Consider the following 20,130-nt stretch of genomic DNA (forward strand, 5'->3'; position numbering starts at 1 on the left):
GGCAGTGGGGCTCTGGATTGTGCGCCTCTGGCCCAGCCCGCAGCTTCTATGTTCCTGCGGCACTTGAGTGCACAGCGAGAGGAGACTTGTCATCGTCACTCGCCCACCAAACTTCTCTTCCTTTGTCTTCCCCCATCTTGGCTGGTTGCATCAATAAGTCCTCGGGTTCCCAAACCAGAAATGTGGGTGTTGTGTCCTCTCCTCGTCTCTCTATAGCTAATCCCAAGTCCTGTTGAATAGTCTCCTTAAACATTTCTCAAATTTATTCTTTCCTCTGAAGCTCTGGTAATCTAGTTCAGCCCCTCATCAACTTCCTGGACAATGGCTGTAGCCTGCTAGCTAGTCTTCTTAACTCCACGCTTGTTGCCTTCAAATCCATCTTTCACAGTGTCGCTAGGATGAGCTCTTCAGAAGTACACATCTGGCTATGTCAGTCCTGTGCTTAAACCCTTCTGTGTCAGTAAGGTTACTTTCTGCTGCAGGTAACAGAAAACTGAATTTGAATTGGCTTAAGCAGTAAAGAGATGGGACAGATCATTTGGGGCCTTGGAGGACCTAGTAAGGAATTTGGATTTTTTTCTGAGTACAGTCAGAATCTATGGAAATACTTGTGAGATATGACATAATCTGATTTATGTTTTGAAAGATTACTTGTACTCTTAGAGAATGGATTGGATGGAGCGAGAAGGGAAGCAGGGGCCACCCTGTTAGGAAATTATTGAGTCCTAATCCAGAGAAGGGATCATGGTGGCCTGGAGGAAGACCATGAAGTGGAAATGGAGGGGCAAGTTTTAAACTTGAAATGTATTTTAGAATTACAGCTGATGGAACTTCCTGATGGTGGTGAAGTAAACAGGAATAAAGGGGCCTTTGGTTTGCTTTGAATAACTGTTGGATGATAGGGCTGTTTACTGAGAAGAAATGATTTTCTTTCCTGGTTTAGGGAAGAAAAATCAAAGATTCCATATTAGGTATTTTATGTTCAGGAATTATGTGAGATGCCCAGGTGGAGGCGTCAAGTAGGGAGTCGGATATGCCAATCTGAGCTCAATGGGTGAGATGCCCAGGTGGAGACGTCAAGTAGGGAGTCGGATATGCCAATCTGAGCTCGATGGGTGAGATGCCCAGGTGGAGGCGTCAAGTAGGGAGTCGGATATGCCAGTCTGAGCTCGATGGGTGAGATGCCCAGGTGGAGGCGTCAAGTAGGGAGTCGAATATGCCAATCTGAGCTCGATGGGTGAGATGCCCAGGTGGAGGCGTCAAGTAGGGAGTCGGATATGCCAATCTGAGCCAGATGGGTGAGATGCCCAGGTGGAGGCGTCAAGTAGGGAGTCGGATATGCCAGTCTGAGCTCGATGGGTGAGATGCCCAGGTGGAGGCGTCAAGTAGGGAGTCGGATATGCCAATCTGAGCTAGATGGGTGAGATGCCCAGGTGGAGGCGTCAAGTAGGGATTGGATATGCCAATCTGAGCCCGATGGGTGAGATGCCCAGGTGGAGGCGTCAAGTAGGGAGTTGGATATGCCAATCTGAGCTAGATGAGTGAGATGCCCAGGTGGAGGCGTCAAGTAGGGAGTCGGATATGCCAATCTGAGCCCGATGGGTGAGATGCCCAGGTGGAGGCGTCAAGCAGGGAGTCGGATATGCCAATCTGAGCTCGATGGGTGAGATCTGAGATGGATGTGAATGCTTGGAGCCATCCCCATGGAGATGGCGCCAATTCCATGGAAATAGATCATTTTGGAGGTGAGTGCAGAGGGAGTAGACCAGCAGTTCCAGAACTGAGCTCTAAGGAATCCCAACATTGTGACGTTTGAGGGAGCATGCATAGCCAGTGAGAAAACCAGCAGGGAAGGATGGGAAAGAGCAGAAGGAAGGGAGAGTATGTTCTGTGCTACTGCCACTGGAATTTCAGGACTTGCAAAGCATCGATCGCATTCGGCAATGTGGAGAATGTCGGTGATCTCAGCAAAAGCTATTTGAGTAGATTGATGGGGGTCAAAGCCATACTGAAGTGGGTTTACAAAGTCCTGGAGTAAGACAAAGTAGGCTCTATCAATAGGCAATACTTTCAGGTTGTGCTAATATAACGAATTATTTCTTTTAAAAAATCTTGTTATATCATTACCAAAATACATTTCAGATAAGTTTGTTAAATGTACATTTTCTCAGAACAAATTTGGATGAAAATTTATCACAGTAATAATGTCTCTCAGTATAACATCAGGGATGAAAATAACAACGGATGTGGTTAATACTTTACGATGCATACAAGTTTTTCAAATATACCTAAAATGACAAAAGTAAAAGAAGTTCTGAGAAAAATATTGGTCAAGTTGGTAAAGTGCTAACATGTCTCTAGATTATTAAGAACCAAATAAATAGGCAAACCGTGAACAAGCCAGTCACAACACCGAAAGCTAGTGAACATTCATGGTGCTGCCACTAGGAGAAGGAACTCTTCCAGAAGCTTAACAGGGGTCAGGGAGAATATGTGTGATAGTTTTCTGTTTCCTTTTTACTTTTATCTAAAATATTTCCAACTGTTTTGAGCATGTATCATTCTTAAAATTAGAAGCAAAGTAATGCAAGAAGAAAAATGATTAAAATAGCTGCATAAATATTTTGAGTTTTAGAAAATGCTAATAAAAATTCCTCCTTTTGATCAAAGCCTGTTAAAAATCTTGAGCAAAGGGAAAGCAGATACAATCTTACCTCTCGATTACGGTAATGTTACAGGGGTTGGTAGGGATGAAGATGTAAATATGTGATGTAATTTTATAGAGTGAATCAAGTCAGTATATCATTATACTGTTGAGTGGGGAGGCTTACAGTTTCTTTAGTTGTAAGTAGGTTGAAGTAGCCAAGGAAAAAGACTAGATGTTAACCTTCATATCCACATTTCTGGCTAGTTTTAGAATATGTTAACCTTGAGTATTATTTTTCAAACACAAGTTTATTAAAGATAGTGATATATTTTTAAGATTCGGTTTCAATTTGACTTTTTGTGCCATTAAGAAGAAATGAGATGCTTTAAATGTCTTTCTTCAGCTTTCTTGTCAAGTCTGATGCAAAATTGTGGTGAAAACTTAGGTTTTAGTTCATATCTCCTTTGCCAGACTGAGTTTTGAGGTCAGTCAGTTAGGCAGATAATGTTTTAAAGCCTGTAGTTCAGGACAGTTGAGAAATATACAACATTTTACAAAGTTATAGCTAATTTTTCTGTGTTGGGATGGTGGAAAAACCTAATGTTTTATGATAATTGCAGTTGAACACCCAAAAAAGTCTGTAAAAATGATCACTGTAACTTAAAGATCAGTGGTCTGTATTTTAAATACTGGTCAGCAATCTGTAATTCAGTGTTTTATGATTTATGATTTATTTATTTTAGAGGTGCACGTGCCCCATGCGGAGGAACAGCGAGAAGTACCACCGGGTATGGATTTTGTCATATGTATTGCTTTTTCCTTTTTTGTTTAAAAGATGCTGCTGATACACTAGTTGGAATAATTCTATGAAGAGTAGAATTCCTGAGAGAGGAGGATTAATTATACCTAAATTTAAAAAGAAACTGTTCCGTGTTTTCGTCAGTTGAGCCAAAGTAATGGGAAATAGACATCAGACTGAGTCTAGTACATATTTGTTGAGCTAGACTTTGAGGAGTACTCATGATCAAAGTACTGTATGATTGTTGCCATTATAGATGGTGCTAGTAGTGGAAGTTAGGTAGGCTTCCATTATAGATGGTGCTAGTAGTGGAAGTTAGGCTTTTTTTGTTTTCCTTTTGTTCTGATTGACAGGCTATCTGATGGAGGATGTGGAATCAGACTTGCCTTCAGATAAAAGATTAATAGTGTTTAAATTAGTGACATTGGCCCTCCTCCTCCCCCGTCTTCCCCGAGAGCACCCTTGTGCCCTGCGTGACCCAGGCAGTCCTTCCTGCCAGCCCACTGTGTTACACCCTCTGCTTTTTCCTCCCTTCCCCCGTATGTCCCTTTCATCATCAGTGAGTTTAAACTCATCATCAATGAGTTCAACCAAGGCCTGTGCTTTCAGATGCATTTCAGAGATGACATTAACCATACCTGCAGTCGGAAATTAACATAGAAACCTCTTGCTTTCAAAGTGGGAAAAAAATGTTTCATTAGGAGAGGATTTTCCAACACCTCTTTCCCAAATGTATTTCTTCTTGTCTCTCTGTTTTATTTCCATTTGTTTTCTTTCTGTGTCCTTTATTGGTTCAATTTTTACTCACGTTTTTCACATGATGCTTAATGTGAATTTTGTAGCAATGATGTACATTCGTATTACTGATTTTGGTAGAAATAATTGTGCCTTCCAAAATCTAGTGAAATACTAAATTTCAAGAGGAAAACAACCTTTTCTAATCAGAGTGTTTTTAGTTACACCACAGCTCATATTTGCTTATTTAATAGTTGGGATGTTTCAGATTTTGATAGTTGTGGCGTGTTGTACATTTAAAATATATACGAATACTAAAGGAGCTGCATTGTTGGTATTGTGATATGAGTGAGAAAAGAAATCCATGGAGAAGTTGATCTTTTACAAGATGACTGCTGGGCATATGAGTGTATTTTGTGTTTAGGAAAGATGCACAGAGCAGAGAAGGTCGATGTTTCTGCCCTGCTTCTGTACTTTCCTCTTCGTTGTTGAGCAATGCTTCACAGAGTGCCTCGTTTCTAACCTGAGGATGCAGGGCAGGTTACTGAATTTGCATTTTGATTACTGTCCATTCCTCTCAAGAAAATTGTTTCATAAGTATTCCTAAAAATAACGAGTTTCTGCAACACTGACTCTTTTCTAGTTATAGTTGATATTTTTTAATATTTACCTGACTTGAATGAAGGTAGGAAACGTAATAATATTTTCTGACCAAAAAGTTCTGTGCTTCTACTTTGGTGTCTTATAAATGCAGTCCAAGAATTTCCTTGGAACATAAATACAAAATACTAAGTGGTTGGGGGGCTGGAATAAGGTGCCTTTTTTGATGAGATGTGTAACAGCTGCAGTAAATGAAAATGAAGATTGGATTCATATGCATGTTTCCTGACACATATGAGCTCCCAGTACATGGTGGCCGTGGCTCTTGTTGTTTAGTAATTAATTAGCCTGATCTCTGAGCTGGATCAAGAGAAGCTAAATTCTGAGAGCCCTGATCAAGGAGTTGTAACCTGTCAGTTGTAATGCATTTGTCTTACATTCTGGTGTCATAAAAATTTGAGTGATGCACTGCACGGCTGTAGTTTGACCTTCACCAAAGAGGATGTGAGGCGGAGAGTCAGCAATAATTATTTGTAATGATTGCACTGGGTTTGCTTATCTCCTATTCTTAGTCTTACTTTATATTACATTTTTTAAATTATTCAATCTTACAAAAGAATAATATTCATACATCGGTCTCTATTTTGTACAATAAGGTGACTGCTTTTGCAACAGTGTTGAATTATGTGATGCAGGAACTGAGGAAACAATCGTGGGACCCATTTCCTTACTACCTTTCAACCTTTAAAATTCCTTATTCAGTGGAAAACGCAAACTGAGGCCCTCTGCAAAATGCTGGGTATCGGTTTTTCCTGGCCCTCGGAATCTAACTGATGATTTCTTTGCCTTCCCCGATCTTTCTACGACTAGGTTATACAATCTTAATATTGCGTATTAAAGTTCATAGTAACATACTTATCGCTGTGATAATCCCATCCTGTGGGTGTACAGCTGGGGATAGCAACCAAGACGGCGTCATTAACTTCTCAGAGTGGCAGCACCCAGAGGAGGGGGAACTAACCCGACTTTGGGGCCCAGAGTGTAAGCGTGAGGCAAGGCCTCCCACGTGTGGTCGTGCTGGAGCGGAGCCTTGAGGAGCTGCTGGAAGTGAAGGAGCTGGCACGTCGGGGGTGGGCACGGCAAGTGCTTGCAGCACAAAGTCCAAGGTGGTGTGCCAGGTACAGGTGTAAGTAGACAGTGTGGACGGGCAGGCGGCGCTTCTCGGAGGATCCCGTAAACGATGTTTGCGAATTTGAACGTGGGCCTGAAAGTGCAGGGAAGCAGCAGAAAAATTCCAAGCCGGGGAGTCGTGTGATCAGATCCAGATTTGAACAGAGGAGGTCCTGTGGGGAGGTGGAGACCAGTCAGGGGGCAGATGTGTTCATCTAAGCAGAAGTGGTGGGACCTGGAACTGGTGGCAGGGACGCAGAGCAGGGACGGATTTCACGGACCCTGGCGGTGGAGGTAATTTGGTGGGAGAGGGGCTGGTTGAGGGGGAAGAGTCGAGCTTGATTCCTGTGCTTCTGGCTTGAATGGATGAATGATGGAACCTTAATGGAGATACAGAAGGCGGGAGGAACAGAGGGTAGCAGAGACCACTGGCCTGAATTTGGAGACGCTGGGTTTGCAACTTGGTGGACTACCTCTGAGTGGAGACTTCTTCAAATACGTAGGGGCATAATTTGAGTCATTCAGAATTGTAGCTGAGCTTTTACGTTGTTTGCCTTGTTATTCTTTGAATAAGTTCCCATGGTCTCCAGGATTTTTGATTGCACAGGTTACAGAAATGCTTATTCCTCACAATCCAGCTAACAGTTGAATTCTAAGAGAACCTAAGGTCAAACCCATCTTTTAAAACTCTCTCTGTTGAGGTGTAATTTACACACAGGGAGGTGCTCACATGTTGAGGGTACAGTTTGATGGACTTGTACGTGTGATACATTCTTGTACCCACTACGCAGAGTTCTTCCAGCCCCTGGAGGTCTCTCCCTCTCCCCTCCCCCAGTAACGCGCCCACAAATGATAGCTACTGTTCTGACCTGTGTCATCATAGATTGATCTGCCCGTCTTTGAATTTGATTGAATAGAACCGCAAGTAAACACACACACATATATATACACTTCTTTTGTGACTGGTTTCTGTTGCTCATCATTATGACTGTGAGTTTCATCCAGTTTGATATTTATAGTTATTGGTTTTATCACTGCTATTTACTGTAATATTCCATTTAAAAATTCCCTTCTGTGTTTATGGCTGCAGGGGCTATTTCTAGTTTGGGGCTGTTATGAAGAAAGCGGCTGTGAATATTCTTATACATGTCTTTTGGTAGACAAACATTCATTTCTGTTGGATGTACAAAAGTATACATATAATTTCCAGTTCCTTCTCGTTAGCGCCAAATAATTCTGCTTACATAAGAATTTCTGGTTACACACACACGTATGCACACATGTAGACAGATACATAGGGAAGGAAGGAAGGGAGGGAGGGAGGAAGGAAGGATCGCAATCCAGCTTTAGAAATTATATGGGAATTTCGCTGGGCCTTTATGTGCACAAACGCCTTTTTTACTCTAACTGTAACATAGATCCAGTGCTGTGGTAGTAAAATAAATCAGACACTAGAGTTCAGAATAAGAAAATATTTGTTGAAAGTTGGACAGGAATGAATTTTACTTCTTTTAAAATAGTGTATACTTTTTTTACCAACCACTTATATCTTCAATAACATTAAAATTGATATAAGATTATTAAAGTATATATTTTAACTGCAACTTCAGTATCCTCTTGCCCCTTGAAAATCCTTCCTATATTTGTGTTTCAAATGCCATACTAGATTTCCCCCCCTCTATTGCATTTCGTTTTAATACAGTGAAAACATTGATGGGAGAAATTTAATTTAATTTGTATTTCGCAAAAGACTGACATTTTAAAATTCAGTTGTAATTCTCAGATGCTCTAGAGAACCTCTAATTTTCATTAGCTTTGCAATGAAAGCGGTAGGAACTACTTTCATAGTAGTAGGGCCCCCAGGCACTACTCTAGGTAGTGAATCATTCTGTTACCCTGTTGCTGTTAAAAACAACAACAATACAAAAAAAAAAAGCATTTACTTCTGTTGCTGGGTTTTTTAAAAGTAGAGTAAAAATGAAGCAGTTTCACAGTCTATGTCTAGTTGGTCCTTTAATTTAGATTTCCCCTTATCTTTGCAGATACTTAAAGCTTCAGAAAGGCTGCCCCTACCACCACAGGAGGACCAGTTTACCCATACGCTGCAAAAGATGGCTGGGATAGATCTTGTGAAGTAATTTCTGAGCAGACCAAGATCTTTGGGAATGAACACTAAAGATGTTTTGAATGAACCATAGTCCACTGGCATTTTAGTGTATTTTTTTTTAGAAACAAAAATCACATGTGATGTTACATTCCTGCATGTCCTTTTCTGATAGCCTTAGTGGATCCATTGGATTTCTTTTCTTTTTCCTTTTGTGACACAGCTTTTAGTCTTACCTGCATTTATGTGTTTTTCAGACAATAGTTAATCGTATTGATGATGTAGCAGCAATTGTCATGGCAGGATTTTAATATCTCTTATCTGTAATTAACACTAACTGTGTTGGGCTGACTTATATACACTGTGTGAAACATGATTTAAAACCACTAAGAGTGTCTTAAAGACACTGATGGGGTCATTATTAGCTGTGAAGATTTGCGTTGTATATATCTGCAGCAATACCTTTATAAAAAATTGCTACATTAGCTTCGAGTATTCAGGGTAAAGCTCAACATTTGAGATTCCTGTAGCTTTTAGCTTGTTAATTAGAAAAATTTTAAATTTCAATAAAAGTTTAAATTATCACGGTTAATTTATTTTTCAAAATAAGGGGGGAACGTTATTGTTAGGACGCAGGGGAAAGGAATGGCCTGTTATATCATGCAAAAATGCTTTTCCACACCTCGGAGTGATTGTAGAATAGCTGTAGTCCCGTGAGTATCTGTGTAAATTTTAGAAAGTCTCTTATCAATTACTGGTGCACAACGTAAAGGTTGTTCTGCCTTTGGCTGGTTAAGTAACGCCCGTACAACGCCGAAGCCTGCTCCGTGTATAAAAGTCCGCGGGGCCTCTGGCTGGGTGATGTAGGCTGTGTGAAAAGTGCTCACCAGCCAGAGGCCCGCTGCTGTTTGACAGTGTGTGAGCCCTTTCCTTTCCACGCTGAAGCATTTCTTCTGTTTTTAGTGTAATTTGTGGCTCAGAAATAGCCGCCGTGATGAAAATACTCATTTGTTAGGAAAAAAAAGGTAGCTACACCCTCATTTTGAAAGGACCCTGAGCTATAAAAAACAAACTCTAAGAAGTGGTTTCATTTGTGTGTCCGGGGAGCTCTTGATCATGTTCACATTGTTTTAAGATAAAGTGGCATTTTTTTCTGCTTTTAGGGTCAAAATCAAAGAGATTTTACATTTTTCTCATTAGAGGTCATCGGTACAATGTAGTAAGTTATGCTGAACCGTAGTGTAGTGAAACCCAAAGTAATATGTTAGTAAAGAAGCAATAATTTTCTAAAGCTGTGATCTGGGTAATACAGAGTTGCTACTCAGAATCTCCTAAGGCTCTTACTCCGTATTGTGAATTATAGAAGACTACTTTTTATAAAGCCATATTTTTTTAGGGAAACTTAGGAGTGACATAGAACTGATAACTGCGTAGAATAAATTTTGCTGGATTTTTGTATATAATCATCTCTAGAACTCTGGACATTGAAGATTCATTATGCTGTGGTCAACTTCAAATACTTTCTAATTCCAAATATCTCAACGAATGAGCCTTGTCTTTACAGATATATGCCAAGCTGGGCAGCATCAGTGGATTTTCTAAAAATAATGTAATCATCTTCTGTTGAATGTTATTTGAGTGCAATAAAATGCAGAATTCATCTCTACATTGTCCTTATTTTGAAGTATATTATTTTTTGTTTTGTTACATAACAAAATTGGTTCATTTTATACTTACTAGTATTTTAGAATATTATAGCATTTTTGATGACTAAAATCACAAAGGCGTACCTTCAACCTCTTTCTTAACCTATTTCTTGTAGGTAATGTTTATTTATTTTGTTTAACATTTACTATTATGCTACATTTTTGGGAGCAGAATGAAAATGAAATAGCCCCTGCATCCATCCTGTGTAGGTTTTTGTCCGGCACCTAGAAGTTCGGATAATTCCCTGGTGCGGCCACTCCCCTCCCCTGTACCCTCTGATCCTCTGTTGACCATCACACGGTGGGGATATTAACTTCAGCCTGGTTGAGAGGACCAAGGAGCAGCTGGAAGGGCAGCATAGGATACAGAAGGTTCTCTTCTGATCTTCATTCTGTGGGCAGAAAAGGAAAACTAGACACATAGGGACGAAGCTTCTGGGGTTCTAGAAAGTGTTGTTTTCTCTTCCAATATGCCCAGAAGAAACTCTTAGAAAAAGACTTTCAGGCTAAGCAGACCACTTTTCCTGACTGCACTTACTCTGCTAAGTGCTGAGTTAGGGAGTCGAGTTTTCCCAGCACATGGGTGTTATTACCCTGCTTGCAGACAAGGAGACTGAGGGTCAGAGAGGCTGAAATGCCTGCTGGCTGAGGTCATTCATGGCCTAGAGTCTAGAGTGCTCAGGTGGAGGGCACCAGGTGGAGGGCAGAAGCCATTGGAGGGCGGCCACAAGCTGGTGGAGGGCAGTTAGGTAACTAAGGAGTAATAGTCCAGGTGATGTTGTGATAAGACCTGACCTGGGGAAGCGCTATTGGAGAGAGAGGACGGGGGACCATGTGACTTAGTGAAGACTGGGTCAGGGAGAAGCGGAGCCCCAGGTCTGGGTCTTGGGGGGTGAACAGATGCCAGTGTGACAAGGAACTCGGGAGGACACACAGGCCTGGATGGAGATTAGCTTTGCCAACAAGAACTGGCCAGTAGGCAGATTAGCGCAGTAGCTGGAATATGATTGCGTTCAGAATAATTGAATATGCAAAAGTGATTTTTTTTTAATGGTTGTATGACAGTTTTTAAAAGATTAAGATCCTGTTCTTTTTAGTAAGATTTTCCTTATAATGTTAAATAGTGTTGAAAAAGAAGAAGTAGGCGGGAGCCCAGAGCGAGGCGCACAGCGGAGGAGTTGGGATCCGGCGCAAAAGTTTCCTCCTAACTGCAGGCCCGCGCGCCACCACCGGGGCCGGGGCCGGGGCCCTAAACCTCGGCGTCCCCGGCCCCCCGCCACCTGGGGGGTCGCCCTCCCCGCTGCCGCCTCCTCTCCGATTCCCGCCTGCCCGGGGCCAAGGGGCTCTGCTGCAAGCCCCCGGCCCGGAGGGCGCCCCGGGGTCTCTGTGCCCGCCCGCGCTCGCCGGCCCAGACACCTGTTCGGCCCAGCCCGGCCCAGTCGCCGGGGGCCAGGATGAAAGTGGCCGTGCGCCTCGGCAGGACCGGCACCATGGTGCCCTGCAAGGAGGGCCAGATGCGTGTCCGGAAGCTCACGCAGCAGGCGCTGCAGCGGTACCTGAAGACCCGGGAGAAGGGAAAAAGGAATCGGAAGCTCTGAGAACACTGCGCTTTACTCTCCCACATGGCAGCCATCAGTTGGAGCTGAGGACACCTCTTTAGAAGGAATCATCGTGCTGTAGTCTCCATCACCACCTTTCCCAGCAGATGAGTGTGCCCCCAATACAGCTTCCTTGTGTGCTGGCGCCTCAGGGTTCTGGCCTTTCTTTCAATCGGATCTCATCCATTCCATGGCTTCAGCTACCCTCAAGCACACACCTGTCTAGCCTTGAACTTGCTAGAACTCAATATCCACCAGCCTGTGGCCTTCACCTCCTTGATGTCCCATATACAGTTCGAGCCCAGCCTGTTCTCTGTACATCTGTTCGTCCCCATTCTCCTGTAGCCTATTTCTCCATTTCTGATGCCACCATTCACCTGGTTATCTAATCCAGAAACCTGGAAATCCTTCATTCCTTGATGACCTCTCATCCTCCATATTCTACCACTTGTCTAGTTGGTCAGAAAGTTCCTTTGATGCTTCCATGCGCTCTTTGATCTGCTTCCTCTTTTCTGTGCCAGACCTTGCGTTTCTCATTCCTGCCGTGGGGAACTGCAGCAGACCAGTTAACTGGCCTTTCTGCCTTTTCTAGCTCCCAACTCTTCCAGACTATTCTCCATTGAGGACTTTACAGCTGCAAACATGTCTGGAGTATGGCTGGGAGTATTTGAATGGCTCTACATTGCTTTTAGGTGAAAACCCGCTTTGCTTACCGGTCCAGTACCTTCTCTATTCCACTGTACCCTTTAAATTGGTACATGCAGTGTAGTATTCTGTCACATTTTCCCCCACCCCAGGTAAATCCTGCTTATCTTTTGGGATGAGTCTTCAGTTGCCTCTTCTCTAGGAATTCCCTCCCTCCCTTCCCCCCTCACCATCACTTAGGGGCCTCATTCTCGTGTTCCTAGAGCTCCCTGTGCTGTGCTTTCATTTTGAAAACTACATTTACATTATACTGTCTATTAGTCAGGGTCTAGTAACTTAACAGACAGCCCCCGAAGGACAGTGGTTTATCCCAGCAAAAGGTTCTCTTTCTGGGTGGGAGGTGTGAGCTCTGACCCATACAACCACCTGTCCACCATTCCTTTTGGCTTTGGAGTTTTCTGCAGATCCCCTGCACTGTGCTAACTGATGAACAAAGAGAGTGTGGAGGATGCCACAGGAGACGTAGGGCCTGGCCTGGAAGTGGCAGACATCACTTTTGTGTCAGCATTCTACTGGTGAGACTGGCCATGTGCACCGTCTAGATACAGTGGCCTGGGGAAGTAGTCCACTTGGACATAGGAGAGCAACTAGCTGGGCTCTGCCACATGGTGCACTCATTTTGTCTCTCTTACTCTACTGTGGGCTATTCAAGAACAAAGGATGAGTCATTTATTTTCCTATCCCCATTTTTTAGCACAGTATCTGATATATAGTATGTATACCAGAAATGCTCATTAAATTATATCAAAGTCCACATCGTTTTCTTTCATAAAAATGACCTTGTATTCAACACAGTGTTTTGTAAGTTTGAAATCTTCATATGTGGTATAGTTTTAAAAAGAAAGTCTAAATGCAACTTTTCTCGATTATCTTCAAATAGCTCATCTCATCCACATGTGCTGTAGGCAGTAGTTAGTGATCCGTTATATCTGCCACACTGATCGTCTTTAATAACAGCTTCAAATTCTGACATGTTGACTCACTTTGTAGATTTCTGAGAACTGAGCTCTGCAGTTGTGGATCGTCAGCAAAGGAACATCATAATGTTTTTGTTCCATGCAGATTTGTGCCGTGCTGTCCCATATATTTGAACAATGTTTGATTTTCAGCATTTTATTCATTCATTTCATGTTGATTTTAAAAATGATTCTGGACTGTCAAAAGAAAAAGGAAAAGTAACGTTAGTACAGTTAGAGAATGTGTAACATCGTTTTCTTTTCGTGTATGTATTTAAACACTAAATTCGAGTTACCGGCGAGATTGTAATTTTCTGGGTTGGACTGAGTGTAGAGTTCCCTTTTATGTATGGACTGCCCACTGTTGGAATATACAGAGCATGACTAACATAGTATTGTTGTAGAGTGTGGCCTTCTGAATCCGTCTTAATTGTTCTGCAACCCTTGGCAAGATTCCTTAGCCTCTCTAAGCCAGTTGCCTGATCTACAGAATTAAAATTACCTTTCAGAGCTGATCGAGTTAAATGGGATCATCTGCATTAAGTGTTTAGAACAATGCCTGGCAGACAGTTAAATTTTAATAAATCATTTTCCTTTTTGGCGCATCGAGGGCCATTTGAGGTCTCCCAGGGAAGCCTATGTACAAAGAGTAAAGTAAAGCAAAGTTACGCTTTATTCTACTGTGCAGAATGCTAGTGAGGTAAGCTGGATCTCTTAGAAAACTTTACCTAAGCTAAATTTAAGCTCTGCAAACCCGAGAAGCTAAAATTCCCTGCTCTGTGTATTTTCCACACCCAAACACGAGTCTCGGATCTCAGCATGCTGATGTGAGGTAGGGCAGAAGAGGACACAACCCACAGCTTTCGCCCCGGGGCCGGAATGATTGGGCTAGGCCTTCTTAAGGCAGCCTCTCGCCCGCCCTAGGTATTACATTGCAGGAGATACAAACACGGTGGCCCTGATTCCTGGGAGCGCACCTGGCCAGGGCCCTCCCACACCTATTTAAAAGGTGACCAGTGCAATCCACTCCTTCCTTGGTTTCCCCCCTGGGGCAGGAAGATTTGTGGAGAGCCCTAAACTTGTCTTCATGACCAGCACCTACCCGTCTTCTCTAGTCAACTTAGAAACTTGCATTTTACGCGTGATTTTTAAAATTACACTAGCCATGTGTCAGGTAACAGATTACTGGAAGGTGTGGAGACGCCCAGCCCTCCTGCAGGCATTGCTGGTACCGCAGAGAGAGAGCTCTTTGGAGATGGAGACTTTTGATGCTTTTCTTCTATCCTGTATCCCTGATGCCTACAAGAGTGCAGCTTAGTAACCGATGTACTGCCTGGACTGATAAGGACGGTATATATGAATAAGATCAGAAATTCTAGAAAGTTCAGTAGTGATCTAGAAGTCTTTTATTTATTTATTTTGCGGTACGCGGGCCTCTCACCGTCGCGGCCTCTCCTGTTGCGGAGCACAGGCTCCAGGACGCGCAGTCCCAGTGGCCATGGCTCACGGGCCCAGCCGCTCCGCGGCATGTGGGATCTTCCCGGACCGGGGCACGAACCTGCGTCCCCTGCATCGGCAGGCGGACTCCCAACCACTGCGCCACCAGGGAAGCCCTAGAAGTCTTTTTTATTTTATATCCTCATACCTCCTGAAGCACTGGCTAGTGTGTATACAGCCATCGTTATAAAACCCACTCTTTGCAAAAGTCAAGACCTGCACTTCTCTTTGCCTTCGTTTCCCTTGCAACAAAAGTAGAGGCTGGCACAGGAGAAAGAGCGTGTTTTGGGATTGTGTGCACCGCTGACCTTGATGACTTGGGCCCTCTACTTTCTCAGCTTCCGCTTCCTCCTCTGCACGAAGAAGGAGATAAGACCTTCTGCGGAGGGTGTCGGGAGACAAGAGACGTGCCTTGTGCTTGGCACCAAGCTGGCACACTTTTAGTCAGTTTGCTTCCTCTCACCTGGGGTCTCAAAGGAGAAAGACACTCAATGGATAAAAATCCCCCTTGCATCAGGAGCCTGCCTCAGATTTACTTCTCGCCTCCAGAAAATGAAATGGTTTATATGAATGAATGTGGGAAACTGGGGATGAAAAAATCCAATGATCATGACTGCAACCCTGAACGCACCCTGCATGGCACCCGCACCCTCTCACATCTACTCTGGGGAAAGGATGGAATCTATGACTTTTTAAAAATTAATTAATTTATTTTTGGCTGCGTTGGGTCTTCGTTGCTGCGCATGGGCTTTCTCTAGTTGCGGCGAGCGGGGGCTACTCTTTGTTGCAGTGCGCAGGCTTCTCATTGCGGTGGCTTCTCTTGTTGTGGAGCACAGACTCTAGGCACGTGGGCTTCAGTAGTTGTGGCACGCGGGCTCAGTGGTTGTGGCTTGCGGGCTCTAGAGCGCAGGCTCGGTAGTTGTGGCGCACGGGCTTAGTTGCTCCGTGGCATGTGGGATCTTCCCAAACAAGGGCTCGAACCTGTGTCCCCTGCGTTGGCAGGTGGATTCTTAACTGCTGCGCCACCAGGGAAGTCCCTGGAATCTATGATTTTTTTAATCAATCTCCCAAACTCTGCCCCATCCCCACTGGAACTCACGCATACACATCATTCCTAGGAATTTTCAAAGGCTAGATAAGTACCTACTGGGACAGAAATTAACTGGTCTACCTTGAAAATTAACTAGATCCTAATCTGTACTAAACCAAAGGCCAGATAGGAGGTTGTAAATGCAGAGATGAACTTGTTTACACAGTCAGGTCATGTGCTGTTGTTCCCTGTCTGTGGTGGGTGTTCTTCGGCCTGTCCAGGCTCTTGGTGGGTTTTGCTGTGCTCGGCAGCCCCATCCGTTGGTGGAGAGACACTAGCTGTGATGAACTTAGTGAGAGGCTGATACAGCCTCTCCTCAGCAGGTGAGCTGTAGCACACCTGGGCTCAGTGTGGGCATCCCCACTGGGTCACCTGTGGATGTATGAAGTGCTTGAGGAGTGAGGCTAGTGTCCTCAGTAGGGTGGCATGCTGCATTCCTTGAAAGCACACAGTGCCTATGATAAAGTAGTATATGGCTTTAGGAGGCAATAAAAATAGTGGACAGGCCTTGAGGAGGGCTTCTCCTGACCCAGTTTGCACCCACAGGGGCACTTACTGTTGGTGGAGATGACCCTCCACCCCTTATAGACCAGGAACATTCAGCCTGGTGCCCAATACCTACTTACTGCTCGGCGACTTTTATAAGTTATTCAGATTCTTAATATTTTATAACAAATTGCATGTGTAAAGAATTCAGGATTTAGGAAAATTGAATGGTTTGCCCAGAAATATTTTTCTGTTTTTTTAAATTGAAGTGTAATTAATTTACAATGTCGTGTTAGTTTCAGGTGTACAACAAAGTGCTTCAGTCATATATATATATAATTTTTCAGATTCTTTTCCATTGTAGGTTATTACAAGATATTGAATATAATTCCCTGTGCTGTGCAGTAGGTTCTTGTTGTTTATCTGTTTTATATACAGGAGTGTGTATCTCTTAATCCCAGAAATATTGTTCTTAAATGATATTTATTTGAATTCATTTAAAGATAGTCCTGTAATTTGAGATATTGAATCATGACTCTCACAGTACTTATTTTGCTTTGTCTTTTCAGAAACAAATAAGAAAACAGATGATCCAGAAAAAAAAGAAAAAGGTGAGATTATCAAATCAACGTTTCAAGTATACATAGGGAAGAGTTACTGAATCTATACTATCCATGAATAACATGATTTTATTTTATATCACTAGTTAAAATAAATTGCCAGTGAGTTTATTATTTCAATGATTTTATCAACAGACATTAATATTCTCCATAAACATTAAAAGCTAAGGCTCTGGAGAGAGATTGGCTTCTAATCCTGGTTTTGTCATTCACTGTACATGCATCTTGAGAATTACTTAGCCTCTGTGCCACAGTTTCCTCTTCTGTGATATGGGAATAATAATAATAGTACCAACTTCCAGGAACTGTTTCCACAATAGTAATTAAGTGAAAATATATGTAAAGTTCTTAAAGCAGTGCCTAGCACAGGGAAAGCACTTAGGAAACGTTAATTATTATTGTCACCTTTGTTGACAAAGGTGCTAAGTAGAGAGATCCAAGGTAGAGAGATCCAAAGATTATTAGAACGTGTTCTTTTTTCAAGGAACTCTGAATTGTGGGAAAGAAAGGCATGCAAACAGTTACATCCATAGAAAACGTCATCTCTGCCTTCTGAGAACTTATGACAGAGGCATTCTAATAAATTTAAGAATGGTGTAGCATTTTAATTCAACTCTCACAAAGGTCATTAGAGTGAGGAGCTATTAAATTTATAGTTAAATTTATAAATATTATATGGATGATCATAGAATAGTGTTTATACTTTTAGAGTCAATTGAATGATAAAATCGTCAATGATTAAACATTATTGGAGTTTCAGGAATGGCTTTAATTTGTGGTGATAACAGAAGTGTTTACGCTTAAAAGGTACAGTTCGAGTAAGGTCCGAGATCTTACTTACTCAGTGTGTAAATACTGCTTGAGTATATGGAGTTCCTGGCCTGTGGCCATTATTTTATAGCCCTTAGGCTGGGAACCAAGCGTTTAGCTCATGCATTTTTTTTTCTGACTAGTTGTTTTTAATTTTATATTAAAGTGATATACAGGTCTAATTTTTAAAGTGTGACTTATAAAGAAAAATAATATTCTTCTACCCTACTGCTCCCTATCCATTTTTAGTTGTTTCTTCTAGTACTTCCCTATGCATTTCTTTTGTTTTAATTGAAATACAGTTGATTTACAATGTTGTGTTAATTTCTGCTGTACAGCAAAGTGATTCAGTTATACATTTATATATATTGTTTTTTTAAATATTCTTTTCCATTATGGTTTATCATAGGATATTGAATATAGTTTTCTGTGCTATACAGTAGGACTTTGTTGTTTATTCATTCCATATATAATAGCTTAAATCTGCTAACCCCAACCTACCAATTCATCCCTCCCCCACCCCCCTTTCCCTTGGCAACCACAAGTCTGTTCTTTATGTCCGTGAGTGTGTTTCTGTTTCATAGATAGGTTCATTTGGGTCATATTTTAGATTCCACATTTAAGTGCTATCATATGGTATTGGTCTTTCTCTTTCTGACTTCACTTAGTATGATAGTCTCTAGGTGCATCCATGTTGCTGCAAATGGCATTATTTCACTCTTTTGTATGGCTGAGTAGTATTCCATTGTATATATGTACTACTCCATTGTACATAGTAGTACATCTTTATCCTTATATCTGTCAATGGACATTTAAGTTGTTTACACCTATGCATTTCTAAATAACTTCTGAATTCCGCAGTTTTCTCCTCCATGTTGGAAACCGTTGGCTGGCTTTTATATATAGATGACTGGGATTTCACCTGCTCATCTACTCACACAAGCTCTCCATGCTGCCTTACCTCCCCCATCTTCCACTAAATTCATGACTTACTCTGTTGGGTAGTGATGAGTACTAAGGAGAAAAGACAAAGCAGAGAGGAGGGTATCAGCAGCTTTTGATAGAACTGATCACTTCCTGTCCTCCGGAACACTTCCTTCTCTTGGCCTGCAAGATGCCACGGTCTTCTGACTTTCCTCCTCTCTCTACTGTTTGCTTTTTCCCAGCCTCTTGGGGTGGTTGCTCCTTTTCGCCCTGACCCTCAAGCATTGGAGGCTCCAGGATCAGTCCTCAGAGTGTTTCTCCATCTACACACACTCCCTTGATGATCCCATCAAATCTCATGGCTTTAAATATGTCTTTATGCCAAAGACTACTGCTTTAACTGCAGGCTGGGCCTCTTCCCTGAACTCTAGACAGGTATGTCCAGCTGTCTACCTGATGGCTACCTGGTGCCCTCAGTTGGGTATCAAATAATCGCAACAAACTTAAAAAGTATAAAACGGAACTCCTGACCTTCCCCTGAAAATACACTCCTCCTACAAATCTTCTCTTTCCTGCCTCCCTGTCATTCCATCACCAAACCCCGTCCTCTCTTCCGAATGGATCCTGAATCCAGCTACTTCCTGCCACCTTCTCCCGTCTGCCACCTGGGTCCCAGCTGCCACCATCTCTTGCCTGATTATTTCACTTGCCTCCTAACTGGCCTTGCTTTGTCTCTATAATCTTTCTCAATTCAGTAGCCACAGTGACCGTTTTCAAACCTAAGTCGTATCATGTTGCTCACATGCCTCCAGCCTCTTCACATCTTCCGCAGGGTAAAACCGAAGTCCTTTCCAGTGGTTTACAGCCCTCACGCATCGGGTTCTCACTCTCAGAAGGTCTCTGAGGAGGTTAATGATGTGCTCAAGGCCGCTGTGGGAAGACTTGGCTAAGAGCACTCCAAGCAGAGAACAGTCTGTGCAAAGGTCCTGAGGCGGGAGCGAAGGCCTGAGAAGCTGGAGCACCCCTAACAAGCTGAGAGTGTGTGCAGGGCAGTTGGAGAGAAAGTCAGGGGCCAGACCATGGCAGAGTCAGGATTGGTTTCTCTGTGCAGTGGGGTGCCACGCCCAGCCCATGCAAGTGCCTGTGCAGATCAGAGCCTTTCCACTTCACACTCTGACTGCTTGGCTTCTGGGAGGCTCACTCCAGCACCTACTTGCAGAGATAGAGACGGGAGGCTGGGTTGTGGAGGTCACTTATTGCCGACGTAAACAGGGACAAACCCTGCTCCAGACGCTGTGCACAGCGTTCCTGTGACCTCAGGCTGCTCACTCTGCAGGGCTCCGTTTCCTCCCTGGGGCTGTGTGTCCCTCTGCACTGCCCGGTTCCCTCTGGTACCCTTTGCACAGCTTTACCCTCCCGGGGTTCTGAGCCTAAAGCGATCTTTCCAGTGGCCTGGGAGGTGGGCTCCCTTGGCTATTTCTTCACGGAACCTGTGGAGAGAATCCGCAGCAGCTGCACCTGACCGGCTTCTCACTCCATCATGTAGAACTTATATTAATACCTATATCAGTACCAACCGAGGGATGTTGGCAACTGAAGTCTTTTATTGATTGTGACATCCAAGAAGAGTCTTAGGATTAAAAGACATAATGAATCAATGTTACCCCAGATTTACTGAAAATC

General features: G+C 43.0%; 1 protein-coding gene across 10 annotated transcripts in view; it reads left to right on the plus strand.

The window, feature by feature from the left end:
- The window catches only part of ASPH (aspartate beta-hydroxylase), a 217,937-nt gene that overhangs the window by 86,151 nt on the left and 111,656 nt on the right, over positions 1 to 20,130 (plus strand). For all 10 annotated transcript variants that reach the window (XM_067712240.1, XM_067712242.1, XM_067712238.1 and 7 more), the window contains 2 exons: positions 3,391 to 3,435; positions 16,663 to 16,704. In XM_067712240.1, coding sequence (XP_067568341.1) covers positions 3,391 to 3,435; positions 16,663 to 16,704 — 87 coding nt within the window. The remainder of the gene's footprint in view (positions 1 to 3,390; positions 3,436 to 16,662; positions 16,705 to 20,130) is intronic.

Source organism: Pseudorca crassidens, chromosome 17 (genome assembly GCF_039906515.1).
Source record: "Pseudorca crassidens isolate mPseCra1 chromosome 17, mPseCra1.hap1, whole genome shotgun sequence".
Taxonomy (NCBI): domain Eukaryota; kingdom Metazoa; phylum Chordata; class Mammalia; order Artiodactyla; family Delphinidae; genus Pseudorca; species Pseudorca crassidens.